Source organism: Pocillopora verrucosa, chromosome 1, assembly GCF_036669915.1.
Source record: "Pocillopora verrucosa isolate sample1 chromosome 1, ASM3666991v2, whole genome shotgun sequence".
Classification (NCBI taxonomy): Eukaryota; Metazoa; Cnidaria; class Anthozoa; order Scleractinia; family Pocilloporidae; genus Pocillopora; species Pocillopora verrucosa.
This window is the reverse complement of record NC_089312.1, coordinates 34,351,010-34,364,021: the sequence shown is the minus strand read 5'-3', so window position 1 is coordinate 34,364,021 and position 13,012 is coordinate 34,351,010. Positions and strand designations below refer to the sequence as shown.

The 13,012-nt window shown below is 38.1% G+C and overlaps 1 protein-coding gene across 3 annotated transcripts in view; it reads right to left on the bottom strand.

Moving 5' to 3' along the window:
• The window catches only part of LOC131799917 (fibroblast growth factor receptor 4-like), a 14,614-nt gene extending 11,696 nt beyond the window's left edge, over positions 1–2,918 (bottom strand). For 2 of the 3 annotated variants that reach the window (XM_066163243.1, XM_066163256.1), the window contains exons 1-2: positions 2,791–2,918; positions 22–193 (exon numbers count right to left, since the gene is read on the bottom strand). In XM_066163243.1, coding sequence (XP_066019340.1) covers positions 22–142 — 121 coding nt within the window. In that variant the 5' untranslated portion in view covers positions 143–193; positions 2,791–2,918. Of the gene's footprint in view, positions 1–21; positions 194–399; positions 434–2,790 lie in introns of those variants that run through there. The other variant, XM_066163248.1, reaches the window with a different exon arrangement.
• Between the last annotated feature and the right edge of the window lie 10,094 nt (positions 2,919–13,012).

The following is a 13,012-nucleotide window of genomic DNA, read 5'->3' as shown; positions in this document are numbered from 1 at the left end:
AAAGTAATTATGATTACTTACCTTGTATATTGGGACCGCATTTTTCACCTCTGACGAATGGACGATTCCATAAAGCGCCGGTAAGAGTTAACAGTACTAAACACGTCGACGCTTCTCGAAGCGAAAAGTTATCCATTATCATGAAAAGCTGACAATTTGGTAGTCTGATGTTTCAAGTGACCTGCAGGCTGGACTATTTTAAGTTAAAAATAAGTATCACCTAAATTCATACGCTCCAGTGGTAAAGAAGAAGAAGAAAAAAAGAATAATATAAGTTAACAATTTTGCTTTTTTCACACAAAACTATGGCCCAAAGGTAATATCGGAACGTCTTCCCCCCCAAAAAATCATTTCCTTGCGTTATTTTATCTCAAAACAAGATCAGCGTCTTTTCATAACCTCACAGATCATTTGCAGGGACCTTCAATTCGCGGCTGTACCCTTGTAAAATCGTCAACAGTGACAAACAAGATCCAAGCTGCAAACTTGAGTTCAATTCAACTAATCTTGAAGGTGATACATCGTAACATGCATCGTGCACAAAAGTTAATTGTCCATGTTGATAATGACCTTCCGCTCTAAGTGAAAAAGAAATTTCAACAGAACTTATCATAAGAATACGGTATTTTCGGCTTGTGAAGAACTTTGTGCCAGGCGGGTTGACTCGGGTGAATCTGCCTTTAGGGTAGAAAGACCGCTATAAACTTGAATAAGGTAGATGACCTGCAGAAGGACACGATATACCCTCCCGATGATAAAATTTCTTCACGTTTTATCATTTGCAGGTCCAGCACAGGCGTCCAAAGTTCACTTTTCGGTAAAACCAAAGGATTAATTCATGAAAGCACCATACGTTGTGTGACTCGGTATTAAGTTAGGAGAGGAACCGTTGAGAATTTGAACACGTTGTAAGAATAGTACGGGGAACGAAATATGATCGATTTATGAATATTTCGAAATGTGAACATTTTACACGTCAGATTATAACTGGAATAACGGTGATAACAAAACAAGCTTAAAACGGCAGAGAACGCCGGAAACCACAACGGACACACAAGATGTGAGTAAGTTCTAATTATTTTACAAGTGTAAAATCATTAGATTTTATAAGCAAATTTTCACGTTTCCTGATACATAATTCGGTTATTTTTATCGCTTTTACACAAAAAAATCCTAAAACCGAAGTCATCAAATCTTGACGTCTAAACAAGTACCGCCAGACTCAATTTATGCGAGTGGATGATCTTATTTGATCCGTCTGGCGGAGACTCCTATTAAAGAAAAACGTCTGTTGCGTTTGTCAAAACGTCAGTCATTACCAGGGACAACAGTTTGTTCCGAGCTTCTCAGCTTTTGCTTTCCCGCATAAATTAAAATTTTCTAGCAATTTTTCAATTTTAGATAAACGTAGGAATGATTTAGTCGTTACATAATTTACTCGAAACCTCGATTTAAATGTTATTCATCATGAAAATTTCGAAATCTTCGAAGATCAAGGAGTAACGACATGTATTTTTCACCTGTTTTCTGACATCTTAAGGAAATTTTTTGCAGCATTTAAGACAGCTCGTGATGATTCAGCGCTCTTATATAAATTGGAGGGGAATACTTTGTGAACCCGTGTAGTACAATGAGCTCACATTGTACTGGAGATTTACGAAAGAAACGTCATTTTAAGTTTCGTCTTTAAAATGGAATATTATGACGACTGTGGTAAATTTCACATTGGTATTAGTTTGTTATTCGTAGAAGCCAAAAGTTGATCGCTCCAATTTTTTCTCCATCATATGGATGCATACGTTTGGCCACCGTAGTAATGAAAACATGGTGGAAGTTGAAATAATAATTTTTTTCATATTGAAGGAATAATATCCAAAACGGAAATCGTTAGCGAGATAAGGCATTTGTCTCTTGGAAGTAAGCCATAAGCTTATCACAATTTCTATTTTAAAAATACACTTTTCACTTTTGATATTTTTTTTCATATTGAATGAATGATATTCAAAACGTGAATCGTTTGCGAGATAAGGCATTTGTCTCTTGGAAATAAGCTTAATGTCACAATTTTCATTTTAAAAATACATTTTTCTTTTTTCAGCATGAGAATGCTGGCGACAAAATTGACATTTCGAATTTAGTGGGTAAACACGACACACTCCAGTCTACTCGTTTGAAATTACTGATGCGCGGCTGCGACAAATTGTCACAAAAAAGAATAAAACCATGCTACGTTATCGGTCGCTAGACTAGAGAATGATTCATCACATCAAATGGTGAATACTACGCCAATGATAATCCTTTGGAGAACAAAGCAGGCGCAGTTCATATAGGATTGCAATACAGTGGGTAAATTACCCTTTACTGAGATTGATCTTGTTGTCTACAATTGGAGAAATTTCACCTTAAAAATAGAGTCGTTTTACTTAGGACAATTTGAATTTAATTGTTTTGTCGTAAGATGACTCGTAACAAAGGTTCATATACATGGACTGATTCAAATGTTTGCCATATTTGAGACTGATCATGGTAAATTATGGTAACGATTACGAATAAATATTAGCGAACATTTAACACTTCTGGATGTAATGTCCTAGAAAAACGCTGCAACCAGTACTCATCCACTAGAATTGCACGGAATACGATCTCACTAATAGTCTCAAAACATTGATCCAATTCTGTATCCTTTCAAAGTCGTAACTCGTATTATATTAAAACAATCTCTTGTTTTCAAAGAGGATGCAAAAAGTCATAATTTAAGAACTCTTTTGTTCATAAACTTCATAAACTTACCTTTGGGTAGCTGTTAGACTCGTTCACATACCATGTATTAGAAGGCAGTAAAACTAGTGATAGGGCTCCACAAGGAAATTGTGCGTGCATCCGTGAGTTAAAAATAAACATGATCATATGAAGTGACATTTCTATTGGTAATAGAATACAACTAAGCAGATGTCACATGAGGACAATGAAGGTTAGAGCGACAATTTCCAAGTGAGTCGCTAAAAGTTGGACAAGATCGAAGATTTTTTGCTAGGGCTGTTTCTCAGCAAACTGTAGAATGCTACTGTTATCTAATTTACAAAATGGTATCTAGTGGATAAGAGTAAAAAAAAGGAAGATGTGTGCGCACGCTGACGAGCGATCGGTGCGTGGGAAAGTTCTTTGCGCGTTGGATGATCTCAAACAACAAGGACCAGCTGTGTTTCTTCCAATAAATTATTTCATATTCACATTCATTTTTTCTATTGGTTGGAGTTTCTTTATTTTATCGTTAGACAGATGCACTTCCAGAGTTCAGAATCATAAATCGAAAAAGAAAAGAACAAACAAAAAACTGCCTCCTTTCCTTTTCTTACATGTCCTGGTAAATACCGGTTTTTGCGATATTGCCATTTGGTCTCTGAAACTTTGACGTGGTCGCTACTACTAAGCATATTTAAGCATTTAAGCATAATTTCTACATAAATTGTAATAAACTAAACTTGTTTTATTAAGGACGTTCTGTAAGCGTTTTTCATCATCTTACCACGGGAAACATTCATACCTATCTAGGCCTATGATATCTGTCAACTTGTTAAATGTCGAAGTAGCGCTCATTTCATATGCAGGCAAATAGTGGGAAGCACTTTGGAAAGGAGAGCCACGTCGACAACCTCCCAGTCAAACAAAGCTAGGCGGTCTATATCATATTTGTTATACTCTGTCTGTAAGTCCTTTGAGCACAGGCGTCCCAAGCTCACGTCTAGAGAGAAAGCAGAGGATTGATTCATGAAAGCGTCACGCGTTGTGTGGAGCGGTGTTCAGTTATGCAAGGAACCGATGAGAATTGTAATGAATTATTAGGGAATAGAATTGGGAAAAGAAATATGTTCGGTTTACAATGCTAGATATTTCGAAATGTAAACATTTTACTCGTAAGATTAAGAAAACTCGTGGTTTCCGGCGTTCCCTGCCGTTTTATGCTCTTTTTTGCCATCGGTCTTATTCGTTATCCAGTTAAATCGCACCTTGGTTAGATCGCTTCAAGATAGTTTGCTCCAGCCAAAAGTTAGATTGCTCCACTCAAAATTTAGATCGGTCTATCAGATAAGTTACTTCGCTCCTAGCATAAGTTACTTCGCTCCATATTTTAGTGTGAAGTATTACTTACCACTGATCTTTATTGGTGATGATGTGTCTTGAGACGATTCGAGTACATTGTATTCACTCTGTCCTTCAGATTAGTTATCGAACTACAGATGTATAGCGATGATGGAATGGATGAATGATCGTCGAATAATGTATAGCGATAAAGTCTGAAGTGTATTGAAAAAGATCATTCAAATACAAATACTGTTCAGTGTGTCCTTTTTTGCTCTTTGATAGAATGAAACTTATATCCTCCATCTTGAATTAATAAAGTAGATTACACTTAAACTCATCTTTCATCCAGCGGCGTAAATACCGAGACTTTCGACCTCTGGGATCAGTGAGTCAAACTAGAGATCCGCCAGCCAGCCACTCAAAGCCTGTTCGTTCCTGTTTTGTCCTGTTTGAGAGCAGCAGACAGCCGAAGCATCACAAACAAACGGCTTCTTTAAGAGCCACCGAATGAAATAAAGTTAATGACCAACAATGACTATGATTTCTTTCAAAGAGCGGACATTTTAAAAGCGTTGTCAAACTCAGACCCGTGCGAGACTGGGTTCGACTTCCGTTAAAAATGGCGAGTCTTTCCTCGTGCAACAAAACTCTTTTCTTCTATCAACCTCCAACCTTGATTTTCTATATTTTGTACTGTCTGCATTGCTGTTCTTCCTCTTAGGCTTGTAGTTGCATGAATTCAGAACAATAAACTATCAAGGCACTGTACCTGTACAAGAGAGAACGTGTTGACCCTCATCTAAGATAGAAAAGGGACAAACAAACAAGGGGCTAGAATGAGACATTCTGACTCTATCGCCTGATATTTTGACTTTAACTGTTGAACTGTCTTGGTGATTGAATTCCTTCAGCTACAGCAAAAAGGAACATATCAACATCTTGGATGATATTAATAGTTACGATTACTCACTCTTCATTTTTTTTTTTATAACAAATAAGCAAACTATTCCTAACTATCACTCAAGTGAACATTTAAACTCTCTCATAGTTTTACTTACATCACGTCTCGGCTCGTATTTTTTTTGCCTCAGTCTACCGCTTGTAATTAAGTCCATCTTGTGTTTAAATCTCCCTATATTTTCACCGACTGTGCGACCAACGCGATCGCAGGAGGATTCATTTAGCTTTTAGCCGAGAGACAGGAGTGAATCAAATACTCTACGAGGCAGCCTGTAAAACACTCTCCATTTCCAGGCTGCTTCACCGCCCATTTGAATTATGTACACTGGATTGCTTTCCGCAAGAAAAGGTGGAACTTCTTGTACAAGATAAGGGTGGATCGGGGGTTCTGTGAGCTCTGAAAAGAGCCCCCGATCACGATCATTTTTTCTTTGATTATTCATCATCGCGTGGTTTAGTTGCATAGAGCTGCTGACGCACTGAGATAATTTTTAAAACTCGCGGTAAATCGTCTATTTTACAAATGGTGGTTCTCTTGTGTAGGCCATTGTTTAGATTTGACAGCCATTGTTTTTCAAGCGTGGGCTGAAAACAATGGTGTCGAACTCGAAATGCCCCATTTTGGAAAGGAACTTCGATTAAGAATTTTAAAACTGCGAGGAATGGTGGTTGTCTGTTTCAGGAAAGATCCATCTTTCATTTTCCACTCTTAGGTTTTTGGAGCTGGTTTGAGTTTTTGAAAAGTCGCTTTTGAAATCGGCCTTCATACTGAAAATGTCCGTTTTTTCGTCATTTTCAATTGCCCAGGAATAGTCCTTATACTTTCTCAAACTTCCTCTTTTTAGGCTTAAATTAAAGATTAACCATTCCTCTTCAAAACTCCACTCTTGGGTCTCTCACTTATTGCTCCTGGCAATTGAAAAAGCGAATTTATCAACGCTGCTGCGCTAGTTTCGGCCATTTCTTCTCTAATTACGGGCTTTTCAAGGCGCGAGAGCATTAAAATCTCCCGCCTCAGTGCTGACGAATAATTAATGATGTCCAGGCATTCTGCGCGATGCGGCCTGATTTGCTCACCTTGGATCCTTACATTAAATGATTTCCTTCTGCAGTGATTTGGGTAATCATTGCCTGATTGGCAAGTGTAGTTGCCAAATTTGTCAACTGTCAGTTTTTTAAGCAGTGATTGGCAGCTGTATTTTTTGATACGCTTTTCTCGATCAGGTTGCTGGCACTTAGTTCCAATTTCATTACCCTGTGGATCGTATCACCGGATGTAGTTGACCCATCTATCCAAATGTGATTCATCTTCCGCTCTTGGCTGTGCTTTGCAAGTCAGGCTTATGGAGGCACCAATGGGGAAACTGTTGTTTTCTGGACTTGAAGATATTTCGACCACGGGTTTCTCTGCGAGAGGGATAAAATTAAAACGAGTATTCCTATTCATATAAACAGCCGATTTGAAAAACGCTGTTATGGAAAAAAACAAAGGGACTATGCTTTATCTGGACAAGCCAGTTTCGTGATTAGATTACTCTTCAGGGGAAATTAATGCATAAACACGTAGATAGATAGTTAGATAAAATAGATAGATTTTACATACATGCACAGTCACGTTCATACATAAATAAATACATAAATGTTTAAATACCTACAAGAAAAATCTGCTCATATTTACATGGTCTTTAACCACGACGTTTAAAAGTAATTAAAATTACTTACCTTGTATATTGGGACCGCATTTTTCACCTCTGACGAATGGACGATTCCATAAAGCGCCGGTAAGTTAACAGTACTAAACACGTCGACGCTTCTCGAAGCGAAAAGTTATCCCTTATCATGAAAAGCTGACGATTTGGTAGTTTGATGTTTCAAGTGACTTGCAGGCCGGACTATTTTAAGCTAAAAATAAGTATCACCTAAATTCATACGCTCCAATAGTTAAGAAGAAGAAAAAAAGAATAATATAAGTTAACAATTTTGCTTTTTTCACACAAAACTATGGCCCAAAGGTAATATCGGAACGTCTTCCCCCCCCAAAAAATCATTTCCTTACGTTATTTTTATCGATTCGCTTCAGCAGCTTTTTATCATAACCTCACAGATCATTTGCAGGGACCTTCAATTCGCGGCTGTACCCTTGTAAAATCGTCAACAGTGACAAATAAGATCCAAGCTGCAAACTTGAGTTCAATTCAACTAATCTTGAAGGTGATACATCGTAACATGCATCGTGCACAAAAGTTAAATGTCCATGTTGATAATGACCTTCCGCACTAAGTGAAAAAGAAATTTCAACAGAACGTATCATAAGAATACGAAATTATTCGGCTTGTGAAGAACTTTGTGCCAGGCGGGTTGGCTAGGGTGAATCTGCTTTTAGGGTAGAAAGACCGCTATAAACTTGAATAAGGTAGATGGCCTGCAGAAGGACACGATATACCGTCCCGATGACAAAATTTCTTCAAGTTTTATCATTTGCAGGTCCAATGTGCCAAGTGCCTCCTTTCCTTTTCTTACATTTCCTAATAAATATGGGTTTTTCGATATTGCCATTTGGTCTCCGAACCTTTGACGTGGTCGCTACTACTAAGCATATATTCTACACAAATTATAATTAACTTCACTTGTTTAATTAAGGACGTTCTGTAAGCGTTTTTCATCGTCTTACCACGGGAACATTCATACCTATCTAAGCCTCTAATATCTGTCAACTTGTTGCACTTTTAAGCTGTCGAAGTAGCGCTCATTTCATAAGCAGGCAATAGTGGCAAGCACTTTGGAAAAGAGAGCCACGTCGACAACCTCCCATTCAAACAAAGCTAAGCGGTCTATGTCATAATTTTTGTACTCTGTCTGTAATTCTTTTGAGCACAGGCATCACAAGCACACGTTTAGACAGAAAGCAGAAGATTGATTCACGTCACGCGCGGTATGGTGCGGTGTTCAGTTACGCAAGAAGCCGATGAGAATTGTGATGCGTTATTAGGAATGGAATTGGGAAAAGAAGTATGGTCGATTTACGAAAGTAAGATTAAGAAAACTTACTCACTCCTCGTGTGTCCATCGTGGTTTCCAGCGTTCTCTGTCGTTTTACGCTCGCTTTTGCCATCATTACTTTCCGTTATCAGGTTAGATCACACCATGGTTAGATCGCTCCTAGTTAGTTCGCTCCGACCAAAAGTTAGATCGCTCCATTCAAATTTAGATCGGACCATCAGATAATGCAGCATTTAAGGCAGCTTGTGATGATTTAGCGCTCTTATATTAATTGGAGGGGAATACTTTCTGAATGAGCTCACATTGTACTGGAGATTTACGATAAAAACGTCATTTTATTAAGGATGAGAGGAAAATAAATAAAGTCTGTCAAGCACGAGAATACCCAGTCATTGAAACTTTAAGGATTACACTTAATTTTCAAAAACTTCTGATCAAAAGAACGTTATAAAATAGCCTGTCCGAACTGTTCTAGGATTAATTGCCATTTTTTCCACTCCATTTGAGTTTCGTCTTTAAAATGACGACTGTGGTAAGTTTCACATTGGTATTAGTTTGTTATTCGTAGAGGCCAAAAGTTGATCTCTCCAATTTTTTCTCCATCATATGGATGCATACGTTTGGCCACCGTAGTAATGAAAACATGGTGGAAGTTGAATTAATATTTTTTTTTCGTATTGAAGGAATATTTAAATGAGATTGATCTTGCTGTGTGCGATTGGAGAAATTTTACCTCAAAATTAGAGTCGTTGAACTTAGGACTTGAAATTTGAATTAAAGTGTTTTGTCGTACGATGACTCGTAATAAAGGTTCATATACATGGACTGAAGGTTTGCCGTATTTGAGGCTGATCATTGTAAATTATGGTAACGATTACGAATAAATATTAGCGAACATTTAAGACTTCTGGATGTAATGTCCTTGAAAAACACTGCGACTAGTACTCATCCACTAGAATTGCACGGAATACGATCTCACTAGTAGTCTCAAAACATCGGTTCAATTCTGTCCCTATAAAAGTCGTAACTCGTATTATATTAAACAATTTTGTTTAATCTATTTTTTTCGATGCAAAAAAAGTCATAATTTAACGGCTCTTTTGTTCATAAACTTCATAAACTTACCTTTGGGTAGCTGTTAGACTTGTTCACATACCACGTATTAGAAGGAAGTAAAACTAATGATGGGGCTCCACAAGGAAATTGTGCCTGCATCTGTGAGGTGAAAATAAACATGATCATAAATTATAAGGGACATTTTTATTGGTAGTAGAATACAACTCAACAGATGTCATATAAGGAAAATGAAGGCTAGAGCGACAATTTCTAAGTGAGTCGCCAAAAGTTGGACAAGATCAAAGATTGTTAGCAAGGCCCGTTTCTCAGCAAACTGTAGAATGCTACTGTTATCTTATTTACAAATTTGTATCTAGTGGATAAGAGTAAAAAATAGGAAGGTATGTAAGCACGCTGACGAGCGATTGGTGCGTGGGAAAGCGCTTTGTGCGTTGGATGACCTCAAACAACAAATACCAGCTGTAACTGCGAAGATCACTTTCATATTCACAAAGATCAGCTGTGTTTCTTCCAATAAATTATTTATATTCACATTCATTTTTTCCATTGGTTGGGGTTTCTGTATTTCATCGTTTGACAGAAGCACTTCCAGATTCCATAGTCATAAACTGAAAAACCGAAAAAACAAACAAAACAAACAAAAAACTGCCTTCTTTCCTTTTCTTACATGTCCTAGTAATTATCGGTTTTTGCGATATTGCCATTTGGTCTCTGAAACTTTGACGTGGTCGCTACTACTAAGCATATATAGGCATTCTGAGCATATATTCTACATAAACTGTAATTAACTACACTTGTTTAATTAAGGACGTTCTGTAAGCGTTTTCCATCGTCTTACTACGGGAAACATTCATACCTATCTAAGCTTCTGATATCTGTCAACATGTTGAACTTTTCAGCTGTCGAGGTAGTGCCATTTTATATGCAGGCAAATAGTGGCAAGCACTTTGTAAAAGAGAGCCACGTCGACAACCTCCCACTCAAACAAAGCTAAGTAGTCCTTATCATATTTGTTGTAATCTGTTTATAAGTCTTTTGAGCACAGGCGTCCTAAGCTCACGTCTTGAGAGAAAGCAAGAGATTAATTCATGAAAGAGTCAAACGTTGTGTGACGCGTTGTTCAGTTACGCAAGGAGACGATGAGAATTGTAATGTGTTATTAGGAATAGAGTTGGGAAAAGAAATAGGATCGATTTGTAACCAGATATTTCGAAATATGAACATTTTACTCGTGAGATTAACAAAAAATCGTGGTTTCCGGCGTTCTTTGCCGTTTTATGCTCGCTTTTGCCATCAGTCTTATTCCTTATCCAGTTAAATCGCACCGTGGTTAGATCGCTCCTGGTTAGTTTGCTCCAGGCAAAAGTTAGATCACTCCACTCAAAATTTAGATCGGTCCATCAGATGAGTTACTTCGCTCCTAACGTAAGTTACTTCGCTCCCAACGTAAGTTACTTCACTCCATGTTGTAATTTGAAGTATTACTTACCACTGATCTTTATTGGTGATGATGTGTCTTGAGACGATTCGAGTACATCGTATTCACTCTGTCCTTCAGATTAGCTATCGAGCTACAGATGTATAGCGATGATGGAATAGCGTAGTGTATTGAAATGATGATGATGATGTAATAGAAGTGTATTGAAAAAGATCATTCAAATACAAATACTGTTCAGTGTGGCCTTTTTTGCTCTTTGATGCAAGGAAACTTATATCCTCTATCTTTAATTAATAAAGTAGATTACACTTCTTTAAACTCGTCTTTTATCCAGCGGTGTACCAAGAACTTTGATTTGTGGGATCAATACGAGACAAATCGGAAAACCGCCAGAGAGAGCAGCAGACAACCGAAGCATCAGAAACAAAAGGCGCCTCTAGGAGCCACCAACTAAAATGAAGTAAATGACCAACAAAGAAAAAGATTGCCTTTCAAAAGCCGATATTTTTAAAGCGTCGTCAAACTAATAGACTGGGTTCGACTTTGGTTAAAAATGGCGAATCTTTGTTCATGTAACAAAACTCTTTTCTTCTATCAACCTCCTACCTTGGTTTTCTACATGGAACGAAGTAACTTATGTTGGGAGCGAAATAACTTATTCGATGGAGCGATCTAATTTTTGGTTGGAGCGATCTAACCATGGTGCGATCTAACCGTAATTCTCTTATTCCTGTTAGAAGATTTTGTGTGATACCAGGAATTAATTAATATATTTTGTCTCCACTACACAACAAATAACATGGTAGTGTACATCAAATAAGTTTATTTAGGGAAGCCTGCCGACCCGAGGCATATACAGACTGACAAAGAATTGGGCAAGACGCCCGAGGCTAGGTGATATTATACCACCAAAAAGAACACGAAAACGTCTTCAGAGCCCAAGAAAACGCGATACTCCGAGTTGTTGTTCAAAATTATAGTCTACGTTTGTGTCTTTGGCTTGTACCGATTTCCAACAACCATGTCGTTGGAAAACTCTGTCTTTTACTCCATTATTTGCTATCATAGTGGCTCCTCCAGATCTTAGAGCATGCAAACCCAACTTGGACGGTTCAACTCCGAGACTTTGCAGGTCCCAGCGAAAAGCCACTCTAACAGTAGAGTAACTAATGGGCTTTTCAGGGGCAACAAGCTTGCAAGAGCCCTTCCCTTCAGAAATGGGCTTAAAATAAAATCTTTGGAATCAGGGGGTATCTTAAACATAACTAATTACCTCTTAAGCAAGTCAACGGGGCATACAGAACTAGACAATTGTAAGATAACGACTTCGTCGCCTTTACGGAGCTGGTCATTCTTGCTTTTCAAAACCTTAATGATCATGAAGCCTTCTTTAAAGGAAATATCACTTCTACTAATTCTAGACACATCGTCAAACCTAAAGAAACCGGCAAAAGATAAAACATACATGGAAACATTACGCAACTTTACAGGGTTATCTAAGTCTGATTTGATAACAATGTCGTGGATTAAAAGGGCCGAAATAGGTTCTTTACGACTTATGACACTGGTACCAAGAACTCTTTTGGACGTCGTCCTCACGGCTACAGCAATTGGGTCATCAGTTGGGGAGGGGATTCCTGCCAAGTCACAGGTCCATTTAAAGCCATAGAAAGCAGAATCGACCGCGCTAAGGGAGTGGGTTTCCTCCAAAAATGTTGTAAATACAAAGTCACATGAAAAGGGTTAGCGGGAAAGGCTTTCCCGTTTAACTTATCGTTTGCACTTATCTGATTCCATCTGCAGAAAGCTCGGTTGTATAGCATAACAGTCCCATTTTCTTTGGAAGAGAGTACAGTCGTCTTCAGTCGATCTTTTAGTCCCTCAAGCAAGTCGTCAAGCGGTCCGTCCCGGAATACCCAAAATCCCGAATGAAAAATTTCTAAATGAGAGATAAAATAAGGCAAAGTGAGGAGTACAATCCAACAAGAAATAACTAAATATATAGATAAATAAAAATAGAATAACCGGGAACAATCAAACTCCAATAGAGAATACATAGACAACTGGAATTTGCATGGGTCCCTTTAATTTCAAACAATGCTGAATAAATTCTTGACACAAACTCGTGTCATAACGTAATATTGACGAGCAATTCTATGATTTAAGTCACTTCAAGCCTGAGTAAGTGCCAAACAACCCATAAGCTAAGTACGAAGGACTTAGAGCAATTACCCTGGGATTGACTGAAACAAAATCATATTTGCACCCGGAAGAGAAAACGTCTGCGGTGAATACAAAAGCCTGCCGAGCTAATTACAACGATCACAGTCTTTACTGATCTTCGTACAGAAGCTTACGTAAGCGCAGGGAGATCTAGGGCGGCAAAAATCAATTCGAAGGGCTACAGCATCAAAGTCCAGGGATCTGGAACCGAATTGCGAGTTTCGGGCTTTC